The sequence below is a fragment of the Lipotes vexillifer genome, unplaced genomic scaffold (assembly GCF_000442215.2).
Source record: "Lipotes vexillifer unplaced genomic scaffold, Lipotes_vexillifer_v1.1 scaffold613, whole genome shotgun sequence".
NCBI classification, from domain to species: Eukaryota; Metazoa; Chordata; class Mammalia; order Artiodactyla; family Lipotidae; genus Lipotes; species Lipotes vexillifer.
The window spans coordinates 516,460-541,050 of record NW_006792345.1 but is presented as its reverse complement, the minus strand read 5'-3'; the positions used below and the strand labels follow the sequence as shown (position 1 = coordinate 541,050).

Here is a 24,591-nt window from a genome sequence, read left to right as displayed (position 1 = left end):
TCTTTCCCCTGTGTGCACTGCAAATGAATTCTGCCCCCTATTTTTTTTCTTCGAAGAAGCTCCCTGTTTTCCCAACATCTGACCTCCTCTCCATTCATCTCTTCTCCATGCTTTCTGTCGCCCAAGCAGCTGAATGTTGCTGGAGAAAAATCTTAGAACCCAACTGACTGAAGTTTGAGATCATAAAACTTAATCAAAAATAAATGGGTACTTAACAATATCCGGTAATCCAAAAATATTTTCTTGTAAAGAAATAAGAGAACTCTTTGTGACAACAATTTTTTCCTCTCTCCACATGCCTCCTGCGACAGCTTCCTATATCTTTACTTTTAGCCTAGTCTTCTCCTCTGAGCTCTGGATTCATATATTCAACTGCCTACTTGGTATCTTTAACTTAAATTTCTCAGAGACATCTCCAGATTGATAAGCTTCAAATGGAGCTTTTGATATATATCTATTTTTTGCCTTCCAGTCTACTACCACTGTTCCCCAGTCTTCTCCATCTCAGTAAATGACATTGCTGTCCACTCTTGTTATTTAAACAAATTTCATCCTGGCTTCTTTTCCTCACATTGCACACCTGATCCACCCTCCACAGTTTACCTTCAGGGTGTATCATATCTATCTGTTGCTTGCCATTTTCACTCCTGCCACCTTAGTAGAGGCAGCTACCATCTCTTACCCTTTTTGGGTCTTTCTGCTTTTTCTCTTAACTTCCATCAGCCTTTTCTCCCTGGTAGCCACAGTGATCTTGAAGCTTCACCCAGTCATGTCACTCCTTGCTTAAACTACCCTTCAGTGGCTTCTTATTGTCCTTAGAATGGAAATCTGAACTCCTTACTGTGGTATACAAGGCACTTGCTGCTTGGTCTGCCTCCAGCCTTTCCTTCCCTCAGGCCATTCATCTCACCCTTGCTCACCATGCTGAAGCTACCTGTATTCTGATATTCTTTCGTTCCTAGGGCTTCTAAGTTTTCTTTACAATGTGTACCTTCTTGCTGGCATCCCACTCACCTCTACCTCCTACTCTCCCACACAGTGTTTGCTGTATTAGTAGAGCTTTATGGTTCTTTGATACTGTTTAATGGCCAGTTAAAAGGGCCATGGAGATGGAGACATGGGGAAGGAATTTTAGAATCTAAGAACTTAACAGTCATCAGTGATCATCAAGTCTAACCACCCATCTGAGGCCTCAGCATTACTATCCGATGGTTTTACAGCTCAAGCTTGAACAAATGAGTGACAGAAATCTACCACATTCATCTCTGGAAAACAGAATGTTAGAAAGTCTTGTTTTCTTTTGGAGGAAAAAAAGGCAGTTCAAAAATTTGTAGACAGTAGTTAATTTCCTTGTCTGACTCAAGTCCTCTAACCCTTAGACTTCATATTCCTATTTCTATTGACCATTCTTAAGAATATGGTATCATAAACCATAGAATGCAATATTCCACTTAAAGGATGCAGTGAGTTGAATAGTGTCCTACAAAACTTCATGTCCACCTGAAACCTCAGAATGTGATCTTATTTGGACATAGGATCTTTGCAGATGTAAGTAGTTAAGGATCAAGATAAGATCATACTAGTTTAGGGTGGAGCCTAAATCCAGTGACTGGTGTACTTATAAGGAGAAGAGAGGATACAGAGAGACAATGGGAAGATAGAGGTAGACAGAGATAGGAGTTACGCTGCCATCGCCAGGGAGTGCCAAGGATTGCTGGCAACCACCAGAGGCTTCGGAGAGAGACATGGGACTATTTCTCCCTTGGAGCCTCCAGAAGGAGCCAGCCCTGCCAACACCTTCATTTCGACTTCTGGCCTGAACTGTGAGACAATAAATTTATGTTGTTTTAAGCCACCAGGTTTGTAATCATTTGTTATGGCGGCCCAAAGAGAAAAGCAAAATTGAACAGTATTGCAATTTGGTTTCACCAATGCAGAAAAGAGTAGAATGCTTTTTTTCCATCATTCTGAACACCTGCCTAGAGTCATATAGTTTCTTTTGGTAGCCCTAATCTCTGACTCACACTGAGATTACTGCTGATTAGACCTTCTAGGTCTTTTTCATAGAGGCTGCCCTAAGCCAAGTGATTTTACCTTTATGGGGTTCAGCCTGTTCATTCAGCCTTTCAGGATACTTTTTGAATCCTGATTTTTCATCCAGTCCTTACTCTTTCTAGCAGCTTTGTGTCACCCGTGAAGGTGATGAGCATACTTCCTGTGTCTTCATGTACGTCAGTGGTTCTTAACCTTCTGGGATTATGGATTCCTATTAAGACTTTAATGAAAGCTGTGGACCTTTCTGATGAAAAATACTTATTTGTGTATATGTACACAGAGTTTTCAGTAAAGTTTAAGAGGTTCAGATGCCTCTTGAGGCCTCAAGTGGTCCACGGACCCAAAGTTAAGAACCCTGCTCTAAGTTATTGATAAAAGTATCGAAGAGTGACTTATCGAAGAGTGAATGAACAGACCCTTGTAGTGTGTTTCTAAAAACCTTCTAAGATGGTTGACATTATTCCATTAATCAGCACTTCTGGGGGAGTGGGGAGGGCATTTAACCATTTTCTAATTTACTTTATTGACTTTGCATTTAGTACATATTTCTTTGTCTTATGATATCATAAAAGACCTAATCAAGTTCTTTGATGGAAAAAAACAAATATATTTTATTTACTTTGTTTCTGATTTGCTAGGAAGGAGAAGAAGTGAGTTTTTATGGCTTAACCATAGTATGTTATTTTCCTATTGCCACTGTAATCAGTTACCTCAAACCAGGTGGATTAAAAGAACACAAATTTATTATCCTACAGTTCTGGAAGTGAGAAGTCCTAAATGGGTTTCACTGGGCTAAAATCACGGTGTTGGGCAAGACTGCATTCCTCCTGGATGGTCTGAGGGAGAATCCATTTCCTTGTTTTTTCCAGCTTCTAGAGACTGCCTGTGTTCATTGGCTCGTGGCCCCTTCCTCTCTCTTCAGAATCAGCAGTGAGGCATCTTCAGAGCTTTCTGTGACTCTGATCTCCTACCTCTCTTCCACATTTAAGACCCTGTGATTACATTGGCCCCACCCACATAGTCCAAGGTAATCTCTTTATTTTAAAGTCAACTGATTACCAACCTTAATTCCCTCTTGTCATGTTACCTAACATATTCACAGGTCCCAGGGATTAGGATGGAGACATTGGGAGGATTGGGAGGAGGGCATTATTCTGTCTCCCACACATAGTGAACCTGTGCAAGCACCCCATGATTATAGCTTCCTCTTCTAAGTGTCTACAAATTATTCCTTGAATAATTATTTCTGAAATTTTGCTAAGGATTAATAGTACCCTAACTAGCCCATAATCTACACAGTCCATCTTTATCAGTTTATAAATATTGGAGTGCTATTTACACAGGTTAGTTTTCTAATGTCTCTCTTCTATGATTGCTCAAAGATCATTGTCAATGATGCAGTTTCTCATTTGCATGTTGTCACCAGACTATAATTCATCTGGATCAGAAATCCTAAACTCATGTGGGACAGCGCTTCAAATACTCATTCAGCAAATAATTATTAAACACATGTACGGCAGGCAGGACAAGAAGTTCCTTCATGCTGTCTGGTGGCTGTCTAGTGGAAGAAGCAAGGTGAGTCAGCCCCTGTGTATTGTCTAGCGGTGAAAACAAACATTAAACAGATAATAACACAAGTAATAATTTAATAATAATTCTTGGGGAAAGTATCAGGATACTGAGAGAGCATAAATGAGAGAACTAACCCAGTCTAGGATGCTCAGGGCAGGCTTCTCTGAAGAAACGATGTTTAAGCTGAGGCTAAAGCAGGAGCAGATACTAAACTAAGAGGGGCACAGAAAGGAAGACCATTTCAGGCCAGGAACATATATGAAGACCAAAAGGTACAAAGAAACCCTTGGTGTGCTTGAGGAACTGAAAGGAGTTAAGAGAGTAAGGGGGAGAGTGGTATACAGCAGAGGTAAAAAGGTGGGTCAGTACTTTCTAGGCTGTGTTAGGATTTTGGACTTTATCCCAAGAGGAGTAGAAAATGATTGAAGGGTTGGTTGGTTCGTTTGTTCGTTTAATTTTTAATTATGGTAAAATACATGTAACATGAAGTTTACCATCTTAACCATTTTAGATGTGCAGTTCAGTAGTGTTGACTAGATTTATGTTGTTGTGGAACCAACCTCCAGAAGTCTTTTCATCTTGCAAAACTGAAACCCTACACCCATTAAGCTATGCCTTTCCTTCTCCCCCCAGCCCCTGGCAGCCACCCTTCTACTTTCTGTCTCTATGAATTTGACTACTCTAGAAACCTCATATAAATGGAGTCATACAGTATTTGTCTGCTATAACATACACAGAAAAATACACCATCATAAGTCCACAGCTTGATGAATTACTACAGCGACCACATTGACGTCACTCTAAACCTTGTCAAGAAATAGAGCATTATGAGCTCCACAGAGCTCCCTGGGAGTCCCCTTTCAATCACTACTTCTCCCTTGCTCCCTCCCCAAAAGTAAATACTGTCCTGCCTGTCCTGACTTTGAACACTAGAGATTATGCCTGCTTTTTAACTTATATGCATAGAATCATGGTATGTATTCTTTTTCATCTTGTGATTAGTTTCTTTTGCTCACATCATACTGGTGAAATAAATTCATGTCATTGCATATAGCAATAGTTTTGTCAGTGATCCAGTGCATGAATATATCACATTTTACCTATTCTGCTGTTGAAGGACATGTGGGTTGCCTGTTTTTTGACTGTTACAAGTAATGCTGTCATAAGCATTGTGTACATGTCTTTTGTTACATAAAATATATAACATTTTATTGGAGGTATGCTTAGGGAGTGGAATTATTCTCTCCCTCTCAATTTTCTTTCAAGCCTGGTATGTCCACAACAGTTCATCATCTTTCCTCCAAAAATCTGTTTCTCCTCCAATGTTTGCTGTTTCAGTCAACACCACCTTCTACCCAGTGTGTTATGCCAGAAACTAGAACATTATCTTTAGACCCCCACCCCCTCATATCTAATTAATTACCAAGTCCTGTTGATCCAAATTCCTGAATATCTCTAAAATGTATCTATTTCTCTCCACATCCACTGTAACCTTCTCTAATCTCTTACCTAGACTGTGGCCTCCTAACTGGCTTCCCTGTGTCTACTGGTGCCCTCTCTAACCCATTCCCTGTAGTACTGGGGCACAGACTTTTTTGGTTGTGCGTGTACATTTATCCCCAATATATGTATTATACTTAGAAATGTTAAACCACACTATTGGTCTTCTTTGACACAGTACCTTAAAGCCTAACACTTAGGTTAATAGCTAATAACAGCTGTAATAAGTGTATTTCTAATAGTGTTTCATGATCATTTCTAATTTGGGGGCTTTCTTTTACAAATCTGATTAGTTGGGTTTTTTAAAACCTTTTACGGTAACTAAAAAGAGGTTGTACAGGAGTAGAAATGTCAGGTCTGCCAATTTATTTTTGCTTTATTTTGTAGGGATGTTTTTAAGGCATTGTCCATTTAATGAGGGACATTTAGTTAAAAGTAGATGGTATCATGTATAAATCCATGTAACTGAGTATATATTGCTATTTTGCAATAAACTGAAAAAACACTTGTGTGAGGGAGTCACTGACATCCGCTTTACATTTGTGGGATCACTCTTCTTTCAGGATACCTCAGATACCATATGAGATACACAACCATCTGACATGGATTGAGAAAGGCAGCCAGTGTTAATCCATAATTAAATGTCATTAAACCTTTGTTTCTTATCTATTATTACAGAGTGATTTTTTTAAAGTTGAGTAAATTTAGAAAGGTCACTAGATACAAGATCAATACAAACACACACACAGTCAATTGTACTTCTGTATGCCAGAACAAACAATTAGAAAATATATTTTTAATATCATTTAAAATGTCATTGGCCCTGAAAACTACAAAATACTGTTACAAGAAATTCCAGAAGACCTAAATAAATGGAAAGACATCCCATGTTCATGGATCTAAAGACTTAATACTGTTATAGTGACAGTACTCCCCCAAACTGACCTACAGATTCAATAACCCTAAGAAAATACCAGCTGGCTTTTTGTAGAAATTGGCCAGCAAAATGTACGTGGACGTAGAATTGTCAAAACAATCTTGCAAAAGAAAATCAAAATTAGAGGGCTACATTTCCTGATTTCAAAACTTACAAGTCACTGTGGACTGGCATAGACATATAAATCAATGGCATAGAACTGAGAACCAGAAATAAACCCTTAATTTATGATCAATTGATTTTTGACAAAGGTGCCAACACAATTGAGTGAGGAAAAGAACAGTCTTTTCATCAGAGGGTGCTGGGACAACTGGATAGCCAAGAAGACTGAGAAGGAGAAGGAAGAGACCAGAGAAATATATATTGTCTCAAAAGTTAAGTGGTTTGCTACCTCTGACACTGCTGAGGAGGATGGCATGCTGAGGACTGGGAAGTATTCTTTGCATTTGGTGATGTAAAGCGAAGTGACTAGAAATTTGGAAGAAAGCAACTATAACATTTTTAAGTTTGCAAACACCAGGGCAAAGAAAGCTGGGTAATTATAAATTATTTTAATGGGATGAGAGATTACTTGAAGAAACCAGCATGAATGCACAAGCTATGAACAGCAGTTTTACTGAACTGGGAGACCTATCCTAAGAATATATTTGCTTTCTTATGAACTCAACCCATTTCCAGGGTGCTTTAGCCTTGCTCTGGTCGTCTTAGTTCTCAGGTTGTTCTCCGTTACAGGGAAACAAGCAAAAAAGTTTTTGAGAAATGTTTTCATCCATTGTTTTGTTGGCCCTGAGCAGTGGACCTATTTCTTTCCTATTCATCTTGCTCATAAAAAACTTAAATCTTTTGGGAAGGGATTGAGAGAAGCCCCTTTGTTTGTTCCTGTCATTATTGGCAACTTTCAACTTTTTCTGGGCTTTTTAGTTTTGGGGAGAATTTTTATAAGTCTATATTGTCATCCTTCGTTGGCCTTTACTTTGTACGAGTCTTCCTTAAAGTTGAATTTATCTTGTGCATTCTTGCTGGCTTCTTCATTTTCTTTCTCATCAAGATGATTTGTAATTACCCAGCTTTTTTGCCCTGGGTTTTGCGTAGCGTAAAATGATAGGTTGCTTTCTTCCAAGTTACTAGTCACTTCACAGTCTGGGTATATGTTACGTTCTGGGTAGCATTTTCCTCTGGTTATCCCTAGCAATTATCCTTTGGGAGACGAAATGAACAGTAAAGCAGATCAGGAACTTGTTAGACATCCTGCTTTTAGCTAAATGAGACTTCTCAGTTTTGTAGATGACTGGAACCCCTATCAGTACTCTATCTTGTCTGCCAGTTTTTTGATCTGTAAAGAACTTTTGTATTTACTCCATTTGGCCAGTTGACCTTGGTATATTGCCCCTGCCAAAGTCTCATTTCTATCTCTCAGACATGTTCTGAGTTCTTCTTTTCACTTAAATTTTCTTGAAGGATGTACATTGTCTTGATGTAAAATAACTGCTTTTCCTTTTTTCCTCCGAATAGTAGGTTCTTAGGTATTCTTTTCTATTATTATTGGCCAATCTTGAGACCCGCTTCAACATATCTCATTGGTTATTTTGTATATTTAGGATAAACTTTAAATATTTTTCTCATTACTTATATTTATTGGTTTACAAACATCTCAGATTATGAAAACTTTAAACTTCCTGTTCTCATTTGTTTTCTTATATGATTAGTCTCTCACTGTGTTATTTTTTTTCTAATTGTCCTCCATAGGGACTGATTTCATGATTTTTTTTTTCATGTTCTCTTAGCTCCTTCCTCAGCAGTTTCACTTAAAGTCCTTCCTTCAGTCAGTGGTCAGTTAGCCTCTGGACAAATACTTCTCCTGTTAGTGTGAGTGACATTGTTCCTAGCCCATAATTTTTTTTTTCATGAGAATGAGTCATCTCTTTTAACTAACATCATTAATTCAAGGGATAACAGCAATATCACACACTTAGCTAGCACCTGTGAAATGTAAGAAATAGTGGGGAACTGTGTCAATAGAAATTGGCATGAAACCAGGACCCTTGTTTTTGTGTATGGTGTAAGATAGTGGTCCAGTTTCATTCTTTTGCATGTGGCTGTCCAGTTTTCCCATCACTGTTTATTGAAGAGACTGTCCTTTCCCTATTGCATGTTCTTGGCTCCTTTGTAGGAAATTGATTGACCATATATGTGTGGGTTTGTTTCTGGAGACTCTATTCTGTTCCATTGATCTATGTGTCTGTTTTTATGCCAATATCATACTATTTTGATTACTATAGTCCTGTAATATAGTTTGAAATCTGGAAGCATGATGCCTCTAGCTTTGTTCTTCTTTCTCAAGATTGCTTTGGCTATTTGGGGTATTTTGTGCTTCCATACAAATTGTAGGATTGTTTATTCAGTTTCTGTGAAAAATGTTATTGGACTTTTTATAGGGGTTACACTGAATCTGTAGATTGCTTTGGGTAGAATGGACATTTTAACAATATTAATTCTTCCAGTCTATGAGCACAGATTATTTTTCCATTTATTTGTGTTTTTTCATTTTCTTTTGTCAGTGTCTTATAGTTTTCATTGTACGGGTATTTCACCTCCTTGGTTAAGTTTATTCCTAGGTATTTTATTCTTTTTAGATTTGATGTCTTTATTTATTTATTTTTTATTGGCTGCGTTGGGTCTTCGTTGCTGCATGCAGGCTTTCTTTAGTTGCGGCAAGCGGGGGCTACTCTTCATTGCAGTGCGAGGGCTTCTCACTGCCGTAGCTTATCTTGTTGCAGAGCACAGGCTCTAGGCACACAGGCTTCAGTAGTTGTGGCACGCGGGCTTCAGTATTTGTGACTTGCGGGCTCTAGAGCACAGGCTCAGTAGTTGTGGTGCATGGGCTTAGTTGCTTCGCGGCATGTGGGATCTTCCTGGATCAGGGCTCGAACCCATGTCCCCTGCATTGGCCAGTGGACTCTTAACCACTGCACCACTGGGGAAGACCCTATTTCATTCTTTTTGATGTGATTGTAAACGGGATTGTTTGCTTAATTTATCTTTCTGATAGTCTGTTATCAGTATATAGAAACACAGCTGATTTACATATATTGATCTTGTATCCTGCAACTTTATGGAATTTGTTTATTAGTACTAACAGTTTTTTGGTGGAGTCTTTGGAGTTTTCTGTATACAATATCATGTCATCTACAAATAGAGACAGTCTTACTTCTTCCTTTCAGATTTGGATGCCTTTTATTTCTTTTTCTTGTCTAATTGCACTGGCTAGGACTTCGAGTACTGTGTTGCATAAAAGTGGCAAGAGTGGGTATCCTTGTCTTTTTCCTGATCTTAGTGGAAAAGCTTTTAGGTTTTCACTGTTGAGTATGATGTTAGCTGTGAGCTTATTATGTTGAGGTACATTCCCTCTTTACCCATTTTACTTTGTTGAGAGTTTTAATCATAGATGGATGCTGAATTTTATCATATGCTTTTTCTGCATCTATGGCGATGATCATATGACTTTTATCCTTCTTTTTGTTAATGTGGTGTATCACATTGATTTGTGGATGTTGAACCATCCTTGTGGTGGGAGGAATACATGATGGATAGGAGCCAGCAGAAAAGAAAGCATCAGAAATAGTTGTATTCAGTGTTATGATGCTTTTGTGGAATGGGGAGTGATGTGGATAAAATAATTAGCACTTGTGTATGTGTACTATGATACCATGATTGTACAAGGACCTAGCAGTGATTTTTAGTTATTTTGATTTATAGCATCTCTTATGCATGAAGTATTTGTTACATCAGTTGTAATAGAAATTATTTCTGAACATGACTTTTCAAGTTAAGTGATTTGAGTTAGCCATCATTTAAAATTACTGTTAAGATGCTTTTTATTATGTCATGGAGAACATCCAACAGATATATATAAGTTCTAAGGATGTAAAAAATAATCAAAATCCATTTGAGATCTACAGTAACTAAGTATAGAAGACAAACGATAATGGATAGCTATTGGCAATTAAACTTGCTGACAGTTCAGCTACGTATGACCCTTCTTGCAATGTTGATTGATATATCCAGCACTCTAGGTGTACAGAAGATATTATATTGTTTTCTTTTCCTTTAAAATTCTATATGAAAAGGTAGTGAAAAGTTTGTTTCTTCAGAATATAACCGAAGAGGTTAAAATTGGTGATTAATAGATCATATTTATTTTGCTTCTTAAAAATATTAGATGCAAAAGTAAAAAGCAGGTAACATTTGAGAGCCTACATAATTAAAATGTTTTGTTCAGCCTCTTCTCAACATAAGAAGCAGAAGACAATGGAATATTATCTTTAGTGTGCTAACAGAATAATAACAATCTAGACTTTTTACCCTAATTTATCATTCAAGAATGAGGGAAAGTGAAAGAAGTTTTCAGATGTGTAAAGACAAGTTTACCCAAAAAAGCAAGTTTACCCTTAACAGATCTTCATTGAAAGAACTTCTAAAAGATGTGGAATAAGTAAGAATGAGGAAACACAGGAGGGAAAATTGAGATGTGAGGAGTACTGTGATGGTTAATTTTATGTGTCACCTTCACGGGGCCACAGGGTTCCCAGGTATTTGGTCAAACATCATTCTGGGTGTTTCTGTGAGGGTATTTTTCGATGACATTAACACATAAATTGATAGATTGAATAAAGCAGATTAAAGCAGATTGCCCTCCCTGTGGTGGGTGGACCTCATCCAGTCACTTGAAGGCCTGGATGAAACAGAAGGGCTGATTATCCTCCAAATAAGAGATAATTTGTCTTGCCTGACTGCCTTCAAACTGGACCTTGGCTTTTTCCTGCCGTCGGAGTTAAACTGAAACATCATCGCGCCCTGGGTCTCGTGCCTGCCAGCCTTTGGACTGGAACTCCACCATCAGTTCTCCAGCTTGCTGACTTACCCTGCAGATCTTGGGACTTGTCAGCCTCTGTAATCGCATGAGCCAGTTCCTTACAAAATAAATCTCTTTATACAAACACAAATATCTTACTGGTCTGTTTCTCTGGAGAACCCTGACTAATGTAAGGACTGACAAGCATCTGTAGGTAAAGTTTAACAAACATTGACTGTATGAAACATTGAATATTAGGGAGGGGATAATTAAAGTAAGGTGGAACTGCATAGTGGGCAGTTACACATACGATGAAAGGTGGTGGTCGGAGTCTCATTCTGAAGGGTGGGTGAATGGTCGTCGCCCCAGAGTACATTCACGTCCTAATCCTTGGAACCTGTGAATGTGGAAACGTTATTTGGAAAAAAGGTCTTTGCAGATGTAATTAAATTAAAGATCTTTAGATGAGATCATCCTTGATTGCGTAGGTGTGTCCTAAATCCAATGATGAGTGTCTTTATAAGAGACAGAAGTGAAGAGACAGACACAGAGGAGAAGACCATGTGAAGACAGAAGCAGAGGTTGGAGTGATGCAGCCACAAGCCAAGGTCACCTGGAGCTCCAGAAGCCAAAAGAGGCAAGCAAGGATTCTCCACTAGGACCTTCAGAGGGAAGATGGCCCTGCCAACAACCTTGATTTAAGACTTCTGGCCTTCAGAACTGTGAGAGAATAAGTTTCTGTTGTTTAAACCACCAAGTTTATAGTACTTTGTTATGGTAGCCCTTTTAAGAGCCTTGTGTTATTTAGGAAGAAGATAGAGGCATTGATTAAATGTAAACTTTTTATCATGTATGCATGTTAATTTTTTAAGGGTAACTTCTAAAAAATAGAACTTGAGTATGTAGATGGAAGAAAAGAGGAGAATAAAGAAAATTTTTCTTTATTCATTCAGAAGTGGGTGTGGGGGTAGTATAAAGAAGCTTAGGGATAATAAGAACAAAGTAAAGTAGTAGAAACAGATACAAATATATCATGTAACTTAAACAAACTAAACCTGGCAGTTGAGACTCCTTTTGCAGTCTAGTGAAAAAGAAAACTGTGGACTTCTTCTCAGGATAGTGATGAGTACAAAAGTAAATAGGATTAAAGGAAACCAAGTATACTGAAACACAGTATCAACGTATTTAAAATATTTGTGACATAGTAATAGATGTGATTATTAACATATCAAGTAACAAGCTCTTGGTGTGGGTTTAATAACTTTAATTACCAGTATTTTGAGATAACAAAAATTAATGTAGTTGCTATTGGTTACAGAGTTACAGATGAAGAAAATGCTAAATGTCAGTTAGCGTTTAGTGAAAGTAAAGACGATTTCCCTGGCCTCCTGGATTCTACCCATGTATCCTTGTCAAGAACCCTTGCTTTAAATGTTAGTCTTCATACACTACCAAACGTAAGGTAGATAGCTAGTGGGAAGCAGCCGCATAGCACAGGGAGATCAGCTTGGTGCTTTGTGACCGCCTGGAGGGGTGGGATAGGGAGGGTGGGAGGGAGGGAGACGTAAGAGGGAAGAGATATGGGAACATATGTATATGTATAACTGATTCACTTTGTTATAAAGCAGAAACTAACACACCATTGTAAAACAATTATACTCCAATAAAGATATAAAAAAAAATGTTAGTCTTCAAGTGAAGCTCTCCACTCCTGAATAGCTACCACTCCCCTCAAGGGAGGGAGGGAGGCAAAGAATTGGCATCACAGCTGCCTCCCTGTGTCAAAGGACTTTTCCAAGAAGCTTTCTTCTTATGATTTGATCTTCTTGGTGGGTTTGAGTTGCCAAGGATCCCGATGGATTAAGAGAGCCCCTCAGCAGGGATAAAGCCCCAGTCTTGACCTTTGCTGCTTGACTCACCTGAGAAGTGTGAGTGCTCCAAGTAACAAATTCCTGCTTAGATTAATTACAGATAAGGAGGACATTAATCCTGTGTCAGAACTGGAAACTCCAAGGTAGGGCAGCTTTCGGCGTTCAAAGATTCAGCACTCAGCAGTGTTACCAAGGATCTTGTCCCTTTCAGTGTCCCTTTGTCATCATAGCTTTAACTTTATCCTAAGATTGTTCCCCTCTTTATCACAAAATGACTACCAGCAACAACTGGAGTCACATGTTTCCTATTCACATCCTGTGGAAAACAGAGAAAAGGCCTCTCCTTCGTATGTAATTTAACTTCTGTGTGCCTCATCTTAGATCGTCTGTCTACCTCCCTCCCCGCTAAAGCTTGCTCTCAATTGGGTGTCACTTAAAGCATATGACTGTGTAGAGGTGATGCCCAAATTAAATTAGGTTTCTGTTTCTGGTTTTGGTTTGGGGTGGGTTTTTTTGGCAACTGATGGAATCCATTAGAAACCTCAAGGTGATCCCATGGCCTTGCCTGGAAGTGGGGCAAAGCTGCCAGGAAACAAATAAATTAGAAAGTGACTGTCCATACACCTGCCTACAGGTGCTCTCCTGTGCCTCCTTCTGTGTGAACCAGTAAAGACATTCAAGAATGTCTGTTAGCTCACCAAAGCAAGACCATCTCTTCCCTGTATTTAAGTATCTGTATTCCTCTCCTGATTCTTAGCATTCTGATTTAGTTGTATATATTGGAAATTATGGATTTATAGAAGTAAAATTTGAAAAATAGTTTCTCAGAAAAGGGCTGATTGGCATGAAATGTTAGTAAGCATCGTTATTCCAATAAAAAAAAGTCTGCATCAACGTACAGAGAATTCTAGCTCTGGAGAGTCTTAGACCTACGTCCAAGTGGTTTGAGTGCTCATGTGGAGGGAATGGAGTCAGTCAAGAAGACTAGGAAGGAGGGCTGTGAAGGAAGAGGAGGAAGAGGAAAGCCAGGAGGATGAGCGCCCTGAAAGCCAAGAGAGAATAGTGCTCAGCTGGGACAGATGTTGCTGCGAGGTCAGTTTGGAAGAGGATTAGGCATGTCCTGGGATTTAGCAACACCAAGGTTATTGGTGCCTTTTAATCAGAGCACTTTTAGTGGAGTGGCTGGATGCAGAGATTAAAATGTGATGAGGAATGGGTGGATACTGAGGAGATGAGAATCACAGGTACAGGCAGCTCTTGAGAACAGTGGCAGTAAAAGGGAATCTTGAGATATCTTTCTTTCTTCTTCTTTATTTTTAAGATGGAAGAGACAAGCAGGTTTAAATGAGAGGAAAAAGAAAAAGAGGGAATGATCATTAATACAAGGTTCCTGAGAAATCAAGAAGGGCTAGGGTCCAGATCATTTTTGCAGGCCATTATGATAACAGATCCTAACAGAAAAAAAATGTAACAGAAGTATGGGGTAGGGGGGATTTTAAAAAGTATATACAAGCTTAAGAGAAAAAAATTGAAACTTACAAATAAGTTAGCAGAAAGTTAAAACAAAAGGAAGAGTAAACATTTTCAACTAGACTAAACAACTGATAAAAGATAAGTAATAAAAAGAAATAAGATGTTAGATTTCAGTGAAAGTGTAGAAATAGTAAGAAAGTAAATTTATCCATAGAAGTGTGAAGGGATGAAAGCTAGTTACTTAAGTCCAGTAGCTGAATGTATAAAATTAAGAAAATTGGGTGAAAAACAAACTTGTGGTTACCAAAGGGGAAAGGGCGGGAGGGAGAAATTTGGGATTAACAGATACACACTACTATATGTAAAATAAACAACAGGGACCTACTTGTATAGCACAGGGAACTATATTCAGTATCTTTTAATAACCTATAATGAAAAACAATCTGAAAAAGGATATATATATGTAGACACACATACATACACGTACACACACACATATATAAAACTGAATCACTTTGCTGTACACCTGAAACTAGTACAATATTGTAAATCAGTTATACTTCAATTAAAAAAAAGGTTGGGAACAAAAATAAAGAATTGTATTTTTTCCTTTGAATCATAAAATTAAAATTTAACAAATGGAAAATAAAGACAAGGTAGAAGTAAGAAATCTAAAGATTAAAGAGATTATAATTAATGTGAAAACAGAAAAGCAAATAATCAGAACGTACTGATAATGGAAACATCTAAATTTAGGGTAACTAGTTAGGCTCATTTTTATTTTTACTTCTTTTGTAGGAAACAACTGATAGAACATTACCCCTGTCAGAACATTACCACATGAAACAGAGAGGTCTTTGGCACAGCTTTTTCTTTATATCAGGTCTTGCTTAATCTCCCTCTGTCATTCTTCTCTTGCTCCCGTCATCAGGTAAGTTAAGCGTCTGCTGTATGCCAGAGATAATGGCGGAGATGCTAGATCTCATGCTTTAGGAGAGACTTAGAATAAACAGCCAGTTACTAATAAAGTGTGATAAATGCTAAAATAAATGGAATCTCAGGGTACCATGGAAACATGAATAAAGCACCCAACTCAGCCTTAGGAGACTGGGAAGGCGTTCCAGAGAAGATATTTTAGCACAATCCTGAGGCTTAGGAGGTGGTCAGCAAAGGAGTGGTGGGACTGGCATTTAAGGTGGAGGAAAGAAGACACGCAGCCTCTGAGAGCAAGAGTCACATTGGGGTACCTGTGCTGCATGCCTAAGGAATCCAGCAACCATGCATGAGTGCCCTAGCCCCACAAGGCTCTTGCAAGTTCTCAGGGCGCAGGAGGAAACCTCACCCACACAACAGTGTGGACATCACTACTTAGCAGATGGAGTGTTTGCATTTTTAAGAAATGATGTGAAATTATTAAGTGAAATTAATCAAAGTGGAGAACTTCAGGCTGCTCTGGGGTAGGGAAGAGAGATTTTATTTATTTATTTACGTATCCACTCAGAGAGCCCTTTAAATATTCAGATATTTAATATCAGCCTTTCAATATATCATCTTATTTGATTTTCACAAGCGTTTGAGAGAGGCTCTTAATCTTTGTTCTGTGTTCTTGTGCTAGTCACTTGTACACCCGCCTCCTTTCTGCTTGAGCAGTTTTCAAGTGTTTTAGCCTCCAACTTCCACTAAACCTTGAACCATTATGTTGCTCTTTTCCTTTCCTAAATTTCTAAGCACTCTGTGTGTTGGCACTTTAAACTACCTAGCTGATATTTAATTTCTGTGCCAGGCATGCCTCCTCAATACATTTAGTGGTTCTTTAACATTTAAGACCAAGATGTTTGGTTCTATTGTATTTCTCTTTGGTATTTAGTACAATGCTGAGCATCTAAGTTAATATTCGTTGAGGTGAGGATTCCATAATTGTTCCTGTCCAGAATTGTTTGGTTCTTGTCAAGGAATAAATAAAAGTCTCGTAACTATTTCTGGACTCAACAGCAAAGGCCATACAGAAAAAAACTGAAGTTTTTCAGTAATGTAAAATTTTTTTCCAGATTTACTGAGGTATAATTGACAAATAAAACTGTAAAATACTTTAATATTTTATATCACCTATAATTTCACATTTTCATTATGACTTTTAATGAAAAAAAATTTACTGGTTCATAGATCTTTTATGCCATACTACCATGTCTTCACTTAATAAACTGCTTCAAGTATAAACAACTGGTATTAAATTTTACAGTAGTGCCACTTAATCACAATCAGTCATCAGTCCTCTTGGGAATTTGTTTTAGAGCTGTTGACATTATTTTCATTGTTCAAGTTATTTTTTAATTACAGAAAAGAATAGATAGATAAAATAAACATACCATGGTACTGATTATGAAAACCCCTTATTTTCTTTTTCTGAATAACTACTTCCTTGAACAAGAACTGGAATTTCTTATTATTGCATATTATATTCTTACTGATACAGATGTTTTCAAAGACCTTTTGTGAATGATGATTTGGATAAATTTGGGGGAGCAGGAACATTCTTTTGCTCATACAGTCTGTCGTTGGCATTTGTTTTGATGACGCAGTTGTTCATAGAATCTGTTCTTAGTGGGTGGACATTCCTTAAGAGAATTTTAAAGTTTTCCTTCAGTGTGTTTGATTTTGCTCTGTTTTTGCTCCCCTCAGTGTGTCTTTTCAGTGTTAGACATTGTGACAATTAGTGAACTGCTGTTCTTCTAAGTGGACAATGATACTGTCAGAGCATCAGGGAGAAAGAATGAAACAGTGGTAGCTATTAGGAGCAAAGGGTATGGAGTGGAGGTGTGCTGCCGGGTTGTGGGTAGACTTCACACACATTTGTGTAGAACATCCCCATGGCACCAAGCTGGATCACTAGGACAGGATAGGATGGCACCCAGAAAACTAAGGGAAGGGATGTTAATTTTTTCAGCACTCAAGGGTAGAAGAATTATTATAGACTTTTTCCCATAAGTAACTCTGGTAAGGTAAGAGTTGTATTTCAATCTTTTTTTTTAATTGGGGTATAATTGATTTACAGTGTTGTGTTAGTTTCAGGTGTACAGCAAAGTGAATCTGTAATAGAAATACATGTATCCACTCTTTTTTAGATTTTTTTCCCATATAGGCCATTACAGAGTATTGAGTAGAGTTTTTTGTGCTGTGCAGTAGGTCTTTAGTAGTTATCTGTCTTATGTACAGTAGTGTGTATGTGTCAGTCCCAAATTGGAAGATTGGGATTGACACATACAGTCTTTATAAATTAGTAGAGATAGAAGATCAGAAAATTGAACCTGTGACAGTGCTCGACTAAGAAATCGTTGATCTAGAATTTGGACCCCAGGTCTTGCTGCTTCCATAACTGTGTTGTTTTCTCTTTACTGCACTGTGAATGAGTAAGAAATCATAGGGAGGACAGGATAAGTCACAGGAAAAATAGTGAATGTTTCACAGAAGACAAGCATACAGATCTCTTGAGATATTCTTGAAAATTTTCCCAAGACAGTGAGGTTATCTTAACACATTGGCTAAACGCTTATATTTTTAAACAGCATAATTATCTGTGAAACAGATATTACTGAAAGTAAACAGTCTGTTTCAGGATTTCAAAGTTTCATGATGCCTTGACTGTGTCTTTCAATAGTTGACTACTAAAATCATGACATAAGCTTTTTTCTGTCTGTTTAATTTGGCTGAGAAAGGACTAAAGTTTCAGAGTGCAGAAACCGTTTACGGAAAAGGATGAGTCATAGTCGTCGACAATATCAACCATGGTGGATTGTGAAATCATTTATCTCCCACTTACTGTGTATTAGGAGACCCCTGGTAGCAAATATGCTCTCATTGCCATCCATCACCATGATAATAAGAGAATTTCTTTTGTTAAGCAATGTGCTTCTGGGGTGTAGAAAGCAAACATTTCCCCACTGGTGGTGTCTTTTTATACACTTTATTATTGATTAATATTTATTTAATATTTTCATTATTTATTTGCTTCCAGTGTTACCCTTTTGTGCTGTGTTCCTCTCCCTCCCTCCTTCTCAGCCCTCGAACTACTGGTGACCGGCTCCAGGAGGGCTTGGGCCCATTGTCCTCTGGCACTGCATACCTGCAGTCTTCAAAATAACATTTGTGACTTTTTTCCTCCTTCTTAACTGCCCTTCCCTTTTCATTTTAACCTGTTATAAATGCGAGGATGAGGAGTGGAAAGAGCAACCGGGACAGCTTTTTAGGATTTGCGAAGAGTGCCTGAGCTATGATTACCGTATTTGCAGGATCAGAAATTGATGAGCTTCAAGTACAAATTTAAATGTACTTGAAAAAACTGTCCCTCCAAATCTAGGACAATGACCATGTAATTTATTGTCCCAAGGGATAGTTTTGGTGTCTTTATGTATCTTGTTAGACAAGTGGATATGGTAAGTTAATATATGTATGCTAATGTGAAACTGTAGGGTAATATTTACCAGTAAATATAAATTAGAGGAATAACATCTTAATTCTAGTTTCATGTTATTTTAGCTAATTTAAACTTTCAAATACAGGCCTGAACTTTTCTAATTTCCTTTGACACTTACTGAGAAATTGGTTCAAGCATGCTTGAATTTCAACAAGACTGCTGGGTAACTGAACCAAAGATTAGTTTGGCTTCCTCATTTACCCCAAGCAAAATCAGTCTCCTTGTGGTGATGGTGGGAGATGGGGATCAAGAGATGAGTAACTGCAGATGAGTGAGCAGAAGTCAGGGTAGCTCAGTCACTTGGGTTTCTGGGGGGGTTCTCTGTATTTGCGTTTTTTCCCTCCTCTCTTCACCAGCCTGCGTTGGATATTATCAGTCTTTTATATTTTTGTCAATCTATAAAGTTAAACAGAATTTTTCACGGTTTTAATTTGCATTACAGGTAACATTTTAATGAAGCATCTCTCTCCCTGTGCAGATATAGATTCAGATTCATTGCATTGTCCTTTGTGGATGTATTTATAGCTCTGCTGGCAGTGAGCTGCTTGAAGTGCTGTAGAGCTGTATGGTATCCAGAGAATAGTTGAGCACTTTGATGAAGACTTGATTGATTTTATTTACTTGAGGAAAAAATTAATGTCTGTTTTCTTTTTCTTTTCTCATCTATTTAGTTGCTGATCACCTGGGCTGTGATCCTCAAACACGGTTCTTTGTCCCTCCTAACATCAAACAGTGGATTGCCTTGCTGCAGAGGGGAAATTGCACCTTTAAAGAGAAAATATCACGGGCTGCTTTCCACAATGCAGTTGCTGTAGTCATCTACAATAATAAATCCAAAGAGGAGCCAGTCACCATGACTCATCCAGGTAAACAAAAAAAGGAAACTGTAGACTTTGTTTTTCTTCTGAGAAATGATTGCTTTATAGGTAGGAATTCTACCTCTTGCTCAAACCATATCATTTCCAACATAATTCAATGATTATATTTATTTTTGGTATTGCCATTTCTTTGTTGAGATGCATGTCTTTTTTTCCTTTAGTTGAACTTTTTTCTTAAATAATGACCAAGAAAAGCCTGTAAAACTTGCACTTATTAAGTAACTGGCTGTGACTGAATCCTTAGTCATTTTACATTTTACTTGATAACTTTGAAAAATAATGTATTAGATTTAGAATCATTCATCCAAGTTATGTCATGGATTCTTAAGGATTACCTGTTTGAGAAGGATGCTTTTTATCTTATCAGGATAAATGTTGAAACTGACTTAGTAAGTATTATAATTACAGTAGTAATATTTCTTCATTTCTTGTGGAAGCATTTAGGATATTTCTAATGTACCTGTTTTAATAACAATAGTTGCAGTTTATTGAGCACTGCTATATATATGGCAGGCACTATATGGCTATGAGCTTTTTTGGGTTTTAATAGAATTTATATTTTAGAGCAATTTTATGTTCCCAGCAAAACCTGGGCTTTTTTCAGACTGGGTTTTTTCATTTAGTAATATGCATTTAGGTTTCCTCCATGTCTTTTCATGACTTAATAGCTCATTTCTTTTGAGTGCTGAATAATATTCCATTGTCTAGATGTACCACAGTTTATTGAGTCACCTACTGAAGGACATCTTGGTTGCTACCAGGTTTTGGCAATTATGAATAAAGCCACTATAAACATCTGTGTGCAGGTTTTTATGTGGTCATAAGTTTCCAGCTCCCCTGGATAAATACCAAGGCGCATGATTGCTGAGTTGTATGGTAAGAGGATGTTTAGTTTTGTAAGAAACAGTCAAACTGTCTTGCAGAGTGGCTGTACCATTTTGTATTCCCACGAGCAGTGAATGAGAGTTCCTGTTGCTCCACATCCTCACCAGCATTTAGTGTTATCGGTTTTTGTATCTTGGGCGTTGTAATAGGTTGTTTTAATTTATGTTTCTCTGATGACATATGATGTAGAGGAGCCCCTTTTTTATATATTTTCGTAGCCAGTCCTCACCATAACCATGTATGGTACAGGTACTCTCCCACTTACAGACCAGGAGACTGAAGCAGGCAAGGGCCAGCAGAAGAGAGGCTTAGACATAGGTTTTTTGATGGTCTTTCAGTTCACCAGTTCACTCTCTTAAAATTGAAACCTAGATAAACTTTCATTCTGCATTCATAAAAATTTTAAAGATTAATGACTTTTTTAAAGAATTAACTTTTTTTTTTTTTTTTTTTGGCTACGTTGGGTCTTCGTTGCTGCGTGCGGGCTTTCTCTAGTTGCAGCGAGCGGGGGCTACTCTTCATTGCGGTGCGCGGGCTTCTCATTGTGGTGGCTTCTCTTGTTGTGGAGCACGGGCTCTAGGCGCACGGGCTTCAGTAGCTGTGGTTCACAGGCTCTACAACACAGGCTCAGTTGCAGCACATGGGCTTAGTTGCTCCACGGCATGTGGGATCTTCCCGGACCAGGGCTCGAACCCATGTCCCCTGCAGGCGGACTCTTAACCACTGTGCCACCCAAGAAGCCCAAGAATTAACATTTTAATCATGTAGTTAATATTCACATAATCGATTTTAGGCAGTTATCTTGCAAAGATCTCACCCTAATTGAGGGTCATTGATACTTTTGTGTGTATCTTGATAGGATAATGCAGACGGATTTAAATTTTGTTGCTCTGACTTGTTTTCTTCCCTTCAAATAAAGCGTTTTAGAACTAAAATTTTTTTTTGTAATTGCAAAAGTGACACATGCTCATTGTAGAAAAACTGAAACTAAAGAAAAGTTATAAAGAATAAAATAGAACGTGTGATTTTCACTATCCAGAGATCACTTTTCATTTCTTCAGGGAAACCAAAAGGAAATTAAGGGTCAGTCTGATTTTGCAGGACATCGTGTGTGGGAACACTGAATTCAAGACTGGTTTTTCAAACTTTCGGTTACCAGGGGGTAAGGTGGGGGGACAAATTGGAAGATTGGGATTGACATATACACACTACTATATATAAAATAGGTAACTAATAAGGACTTACTGTGTGGCACAGGGAACTCTACTTAATACTCTGTAATGGCCTATATGGGAAAAGAATCTAAAAAAGAGTGAATATATGTATAACTGATTCACTTTGCTGTACACCTGAAACTAACACAACATTGTAAATCAACTATACTCCAATAAAAAATTTTTTTAAAAAAAGACTGGTTTTTCTGCTTAGGTCTCAGAGCAGGTGACAGTTTGCTCTCCTCAGCTGCCTTAGAGGTAAGAAAAACTATTTGAAATTTTGGACCTTATCGAATTCTTCTTGCTGAAAACATGAAAAATGAATAGGGAGAAATTCAGCTGAGCAGAATGCATTTTTCTTTCTCTGTGATGTTATTTTGCATACACAGAACCACAGAGAAATAGCAAGAATGAGAGTCTTTTTTAAGTATGAGAAGATCTGGGGATTATTAGAGAGGGAATTGAATTTTTTTAATGATTTTTGTTTAAAAAAGGAGGGAATTCTCTATAAATTAACATGGATTTCCCATCTGTGTTCCTTGAAATGTTAGTGTATCCAGATATGTTCCATAGATGACCCATGGAGAAAAAAGGTAAATGATAAAATAAGTTTTGGAAAATGCTTGAAAAGTATTCCACTTTTATCCTAATAAACATAATGAGGTCTCTGAGAAGTCTTAAAGACTTGTTTTAATTGATTAACCTATGGTTTCCTAAATTTATTTGACCATGTAACTTTTATCACATTTTACTATACAACAACACAAATAAGGAAATTTAGGGATAGAGTTTGAGGATATATTCTTAGGAAATGGAACTTTTGTAAGGCAAATGGAATGTAAGAGCAATAGGAAATGGCTTTATGTTGTAATTAGATACACAGAAAATTAGAAAGAATAATATGAGACAGTGACTTGATAACAATACTTTGGAGAGAAATTTAGCACCATCTGATACGTTAAAGAACTCACATATTGTGATCCAGTAATTTCACATCTAGATACATGCTCTGGAATACTCTTCAAACTTTGATGTGCGTGTGGATCCCCTGGAAATTTTGTTAAAATGCAGATTCTGATTCAGTAGGTCTGGGGTGTAGCCTGAGATTCTGTATTTTTAATAAGTTTCCAGGTGAGGCTAATGCCACTGGCCCACAGATCTTGCTTTGAGAAATAGGTAAAGACAAGAAAACTACGTTTTAGTCTCAGATTTTTCACTGACCTCCTCTGTGATGTAGGCCACGTTGCCTCCTGTGTGGGAAGACCTTTTTCGTCTCTAAATCTATTTCTCTGGAAGGCCATGAATCCCTATTATGTAGGATGACAATATAGAAAATCTTTATTCTCTGAGAACCACTTGTTTTCCTGGCTCAGTAATGTGTCACTGCTTCTCTCTCCCTCCATAGAGCCCCTCCTTTTCCTGTTTCTACATGAGGTTCAAGGACCCTTCCATCAGAGTCATTAGATTCCCCCAGTGACCTATAACTCCACATCTCAAGGGGTAGACCCAAAGATCCATGCTTTAGTCCTCCCTTGCTCTCATGTCAATTCTATCCACCCTTCATTTAAGAAAAGAAACCTTTGTGCTAATACATGAACTAATACGAAATGGTAAGAGTTGAAAAAAAGACCCCTGGTCACACCCTCAGTGAGTTTACTATCCAAGGCCCCTGCAGTCTTCACGGTGTCTTTTTGTACCTCTTGACAGTACTGTCCTTTTGCTTTTATGTTGTCATCATTTGCATACTAGACTGGCAGTAGAGAGAAGACTGTGGGTTTCTTTAAGTTAAAGTTTGTGTCTTATCTTTCTGTTCTCTGCAGTGGGCAGCAGAATACCTTGAACAAAATAAGTATGTGCTACATTGAAATGATTTCATGAAGACATTTAGCTTTGTTAAGGTTTCTTTCCATTTAAGGATATATTTTATAACTAATTTTTAAATTCCACATTGTTAAGTATAGGTATTTCATTTTCTTGCCTTGTTGTTGATGTTTCAGGAGCTTGTTCATGTCTGTTCTAATGAATGCCCTTCATCTGGTGACTGAAGGACATCTCTTCTGGCGCAGTGTCCGTGACATCACTGACAGGAAAGACCGCTCAATTTGTGGTTTTATTTGTTACCTCTAGTTGGCAGAATAAGTTCTTTGTAGTGAACAGATATGTGGCAGTGTAAAGGGGGAAGTTATGGGCTCTTGGATAGTTTAAAATAATGCACATTAAAATAATACACATTTGTCTGAAAGTTAAGGATTTATTTTCCTGGTTTTTAAAAATTGATAATAGACTTTACTGTTTAACAGTCATAAATTGTGTCAGATCGTTGTCAAATTGGAGATCTCTTTTATAGTTTTATTTGTATGTCTGTAAGAATCTGTGGACTTTTTTTCATTGTTAATAGGAAGATGAAGTAATTTAGATAAACATGTAACCAAATAATAATGTTGCTTTTCTATCTTTATGTCAGTTAGCAGTATCAAATGCTGCTTAGTGTTTCTTTGGCTGGTTGAATAGAATTAGTTAAATAGCTCTTCACCTTTTTCCCATCATATTCTCTTTAAAAAAAAAAAGTATATAGCTCTATATTTATTATCTAGCAATGAATAGAAAAAAAACATACTTTGTAAAATATAGAATAAATCACTTTGTGAATAGTAAAAATTCACACTTTATGAAAACAAATAAAGATAAATCACAAACATATTGCAAAATATCTTTAAATATCCATAATTTGGGGCCACTTAGTGTCAATCTGTTATTTTATTCTAAAGCCCATCAAGAAAATGGGCTTTTAATAATATATATTATTAATATATAATAATATATTATAATATCAATATAATAGTCATACTATTGTTTTAACTGTTTAAAGTTTTTAGGTTCTAA

The 24,591-nt window shown here is 37.4% G+C and overlaps 1 protein-coding gene across 1 annotated transcript in view; it reads left to right on the top strand.

Annotated features, from left to right (window-relative positions):
* Window positions 1-24,591, top strand: part of RNF130 (ring finger protein 130) — a 107,417-nt gene that overhangs the window by 9,988 nt on the left and 72,838 nt on the right. Inside the window, exon 2 of the mRNA XM_007465507.1 lies at window positions 19,403-19,597. Coding sequence (XP_007465569.1) covers window positions 19,403-19,597 — 195 coding nt within the window. The remainder of the gene's footprint in view (window positions 1-19,402; window positions 19,598-24,591) is intronic.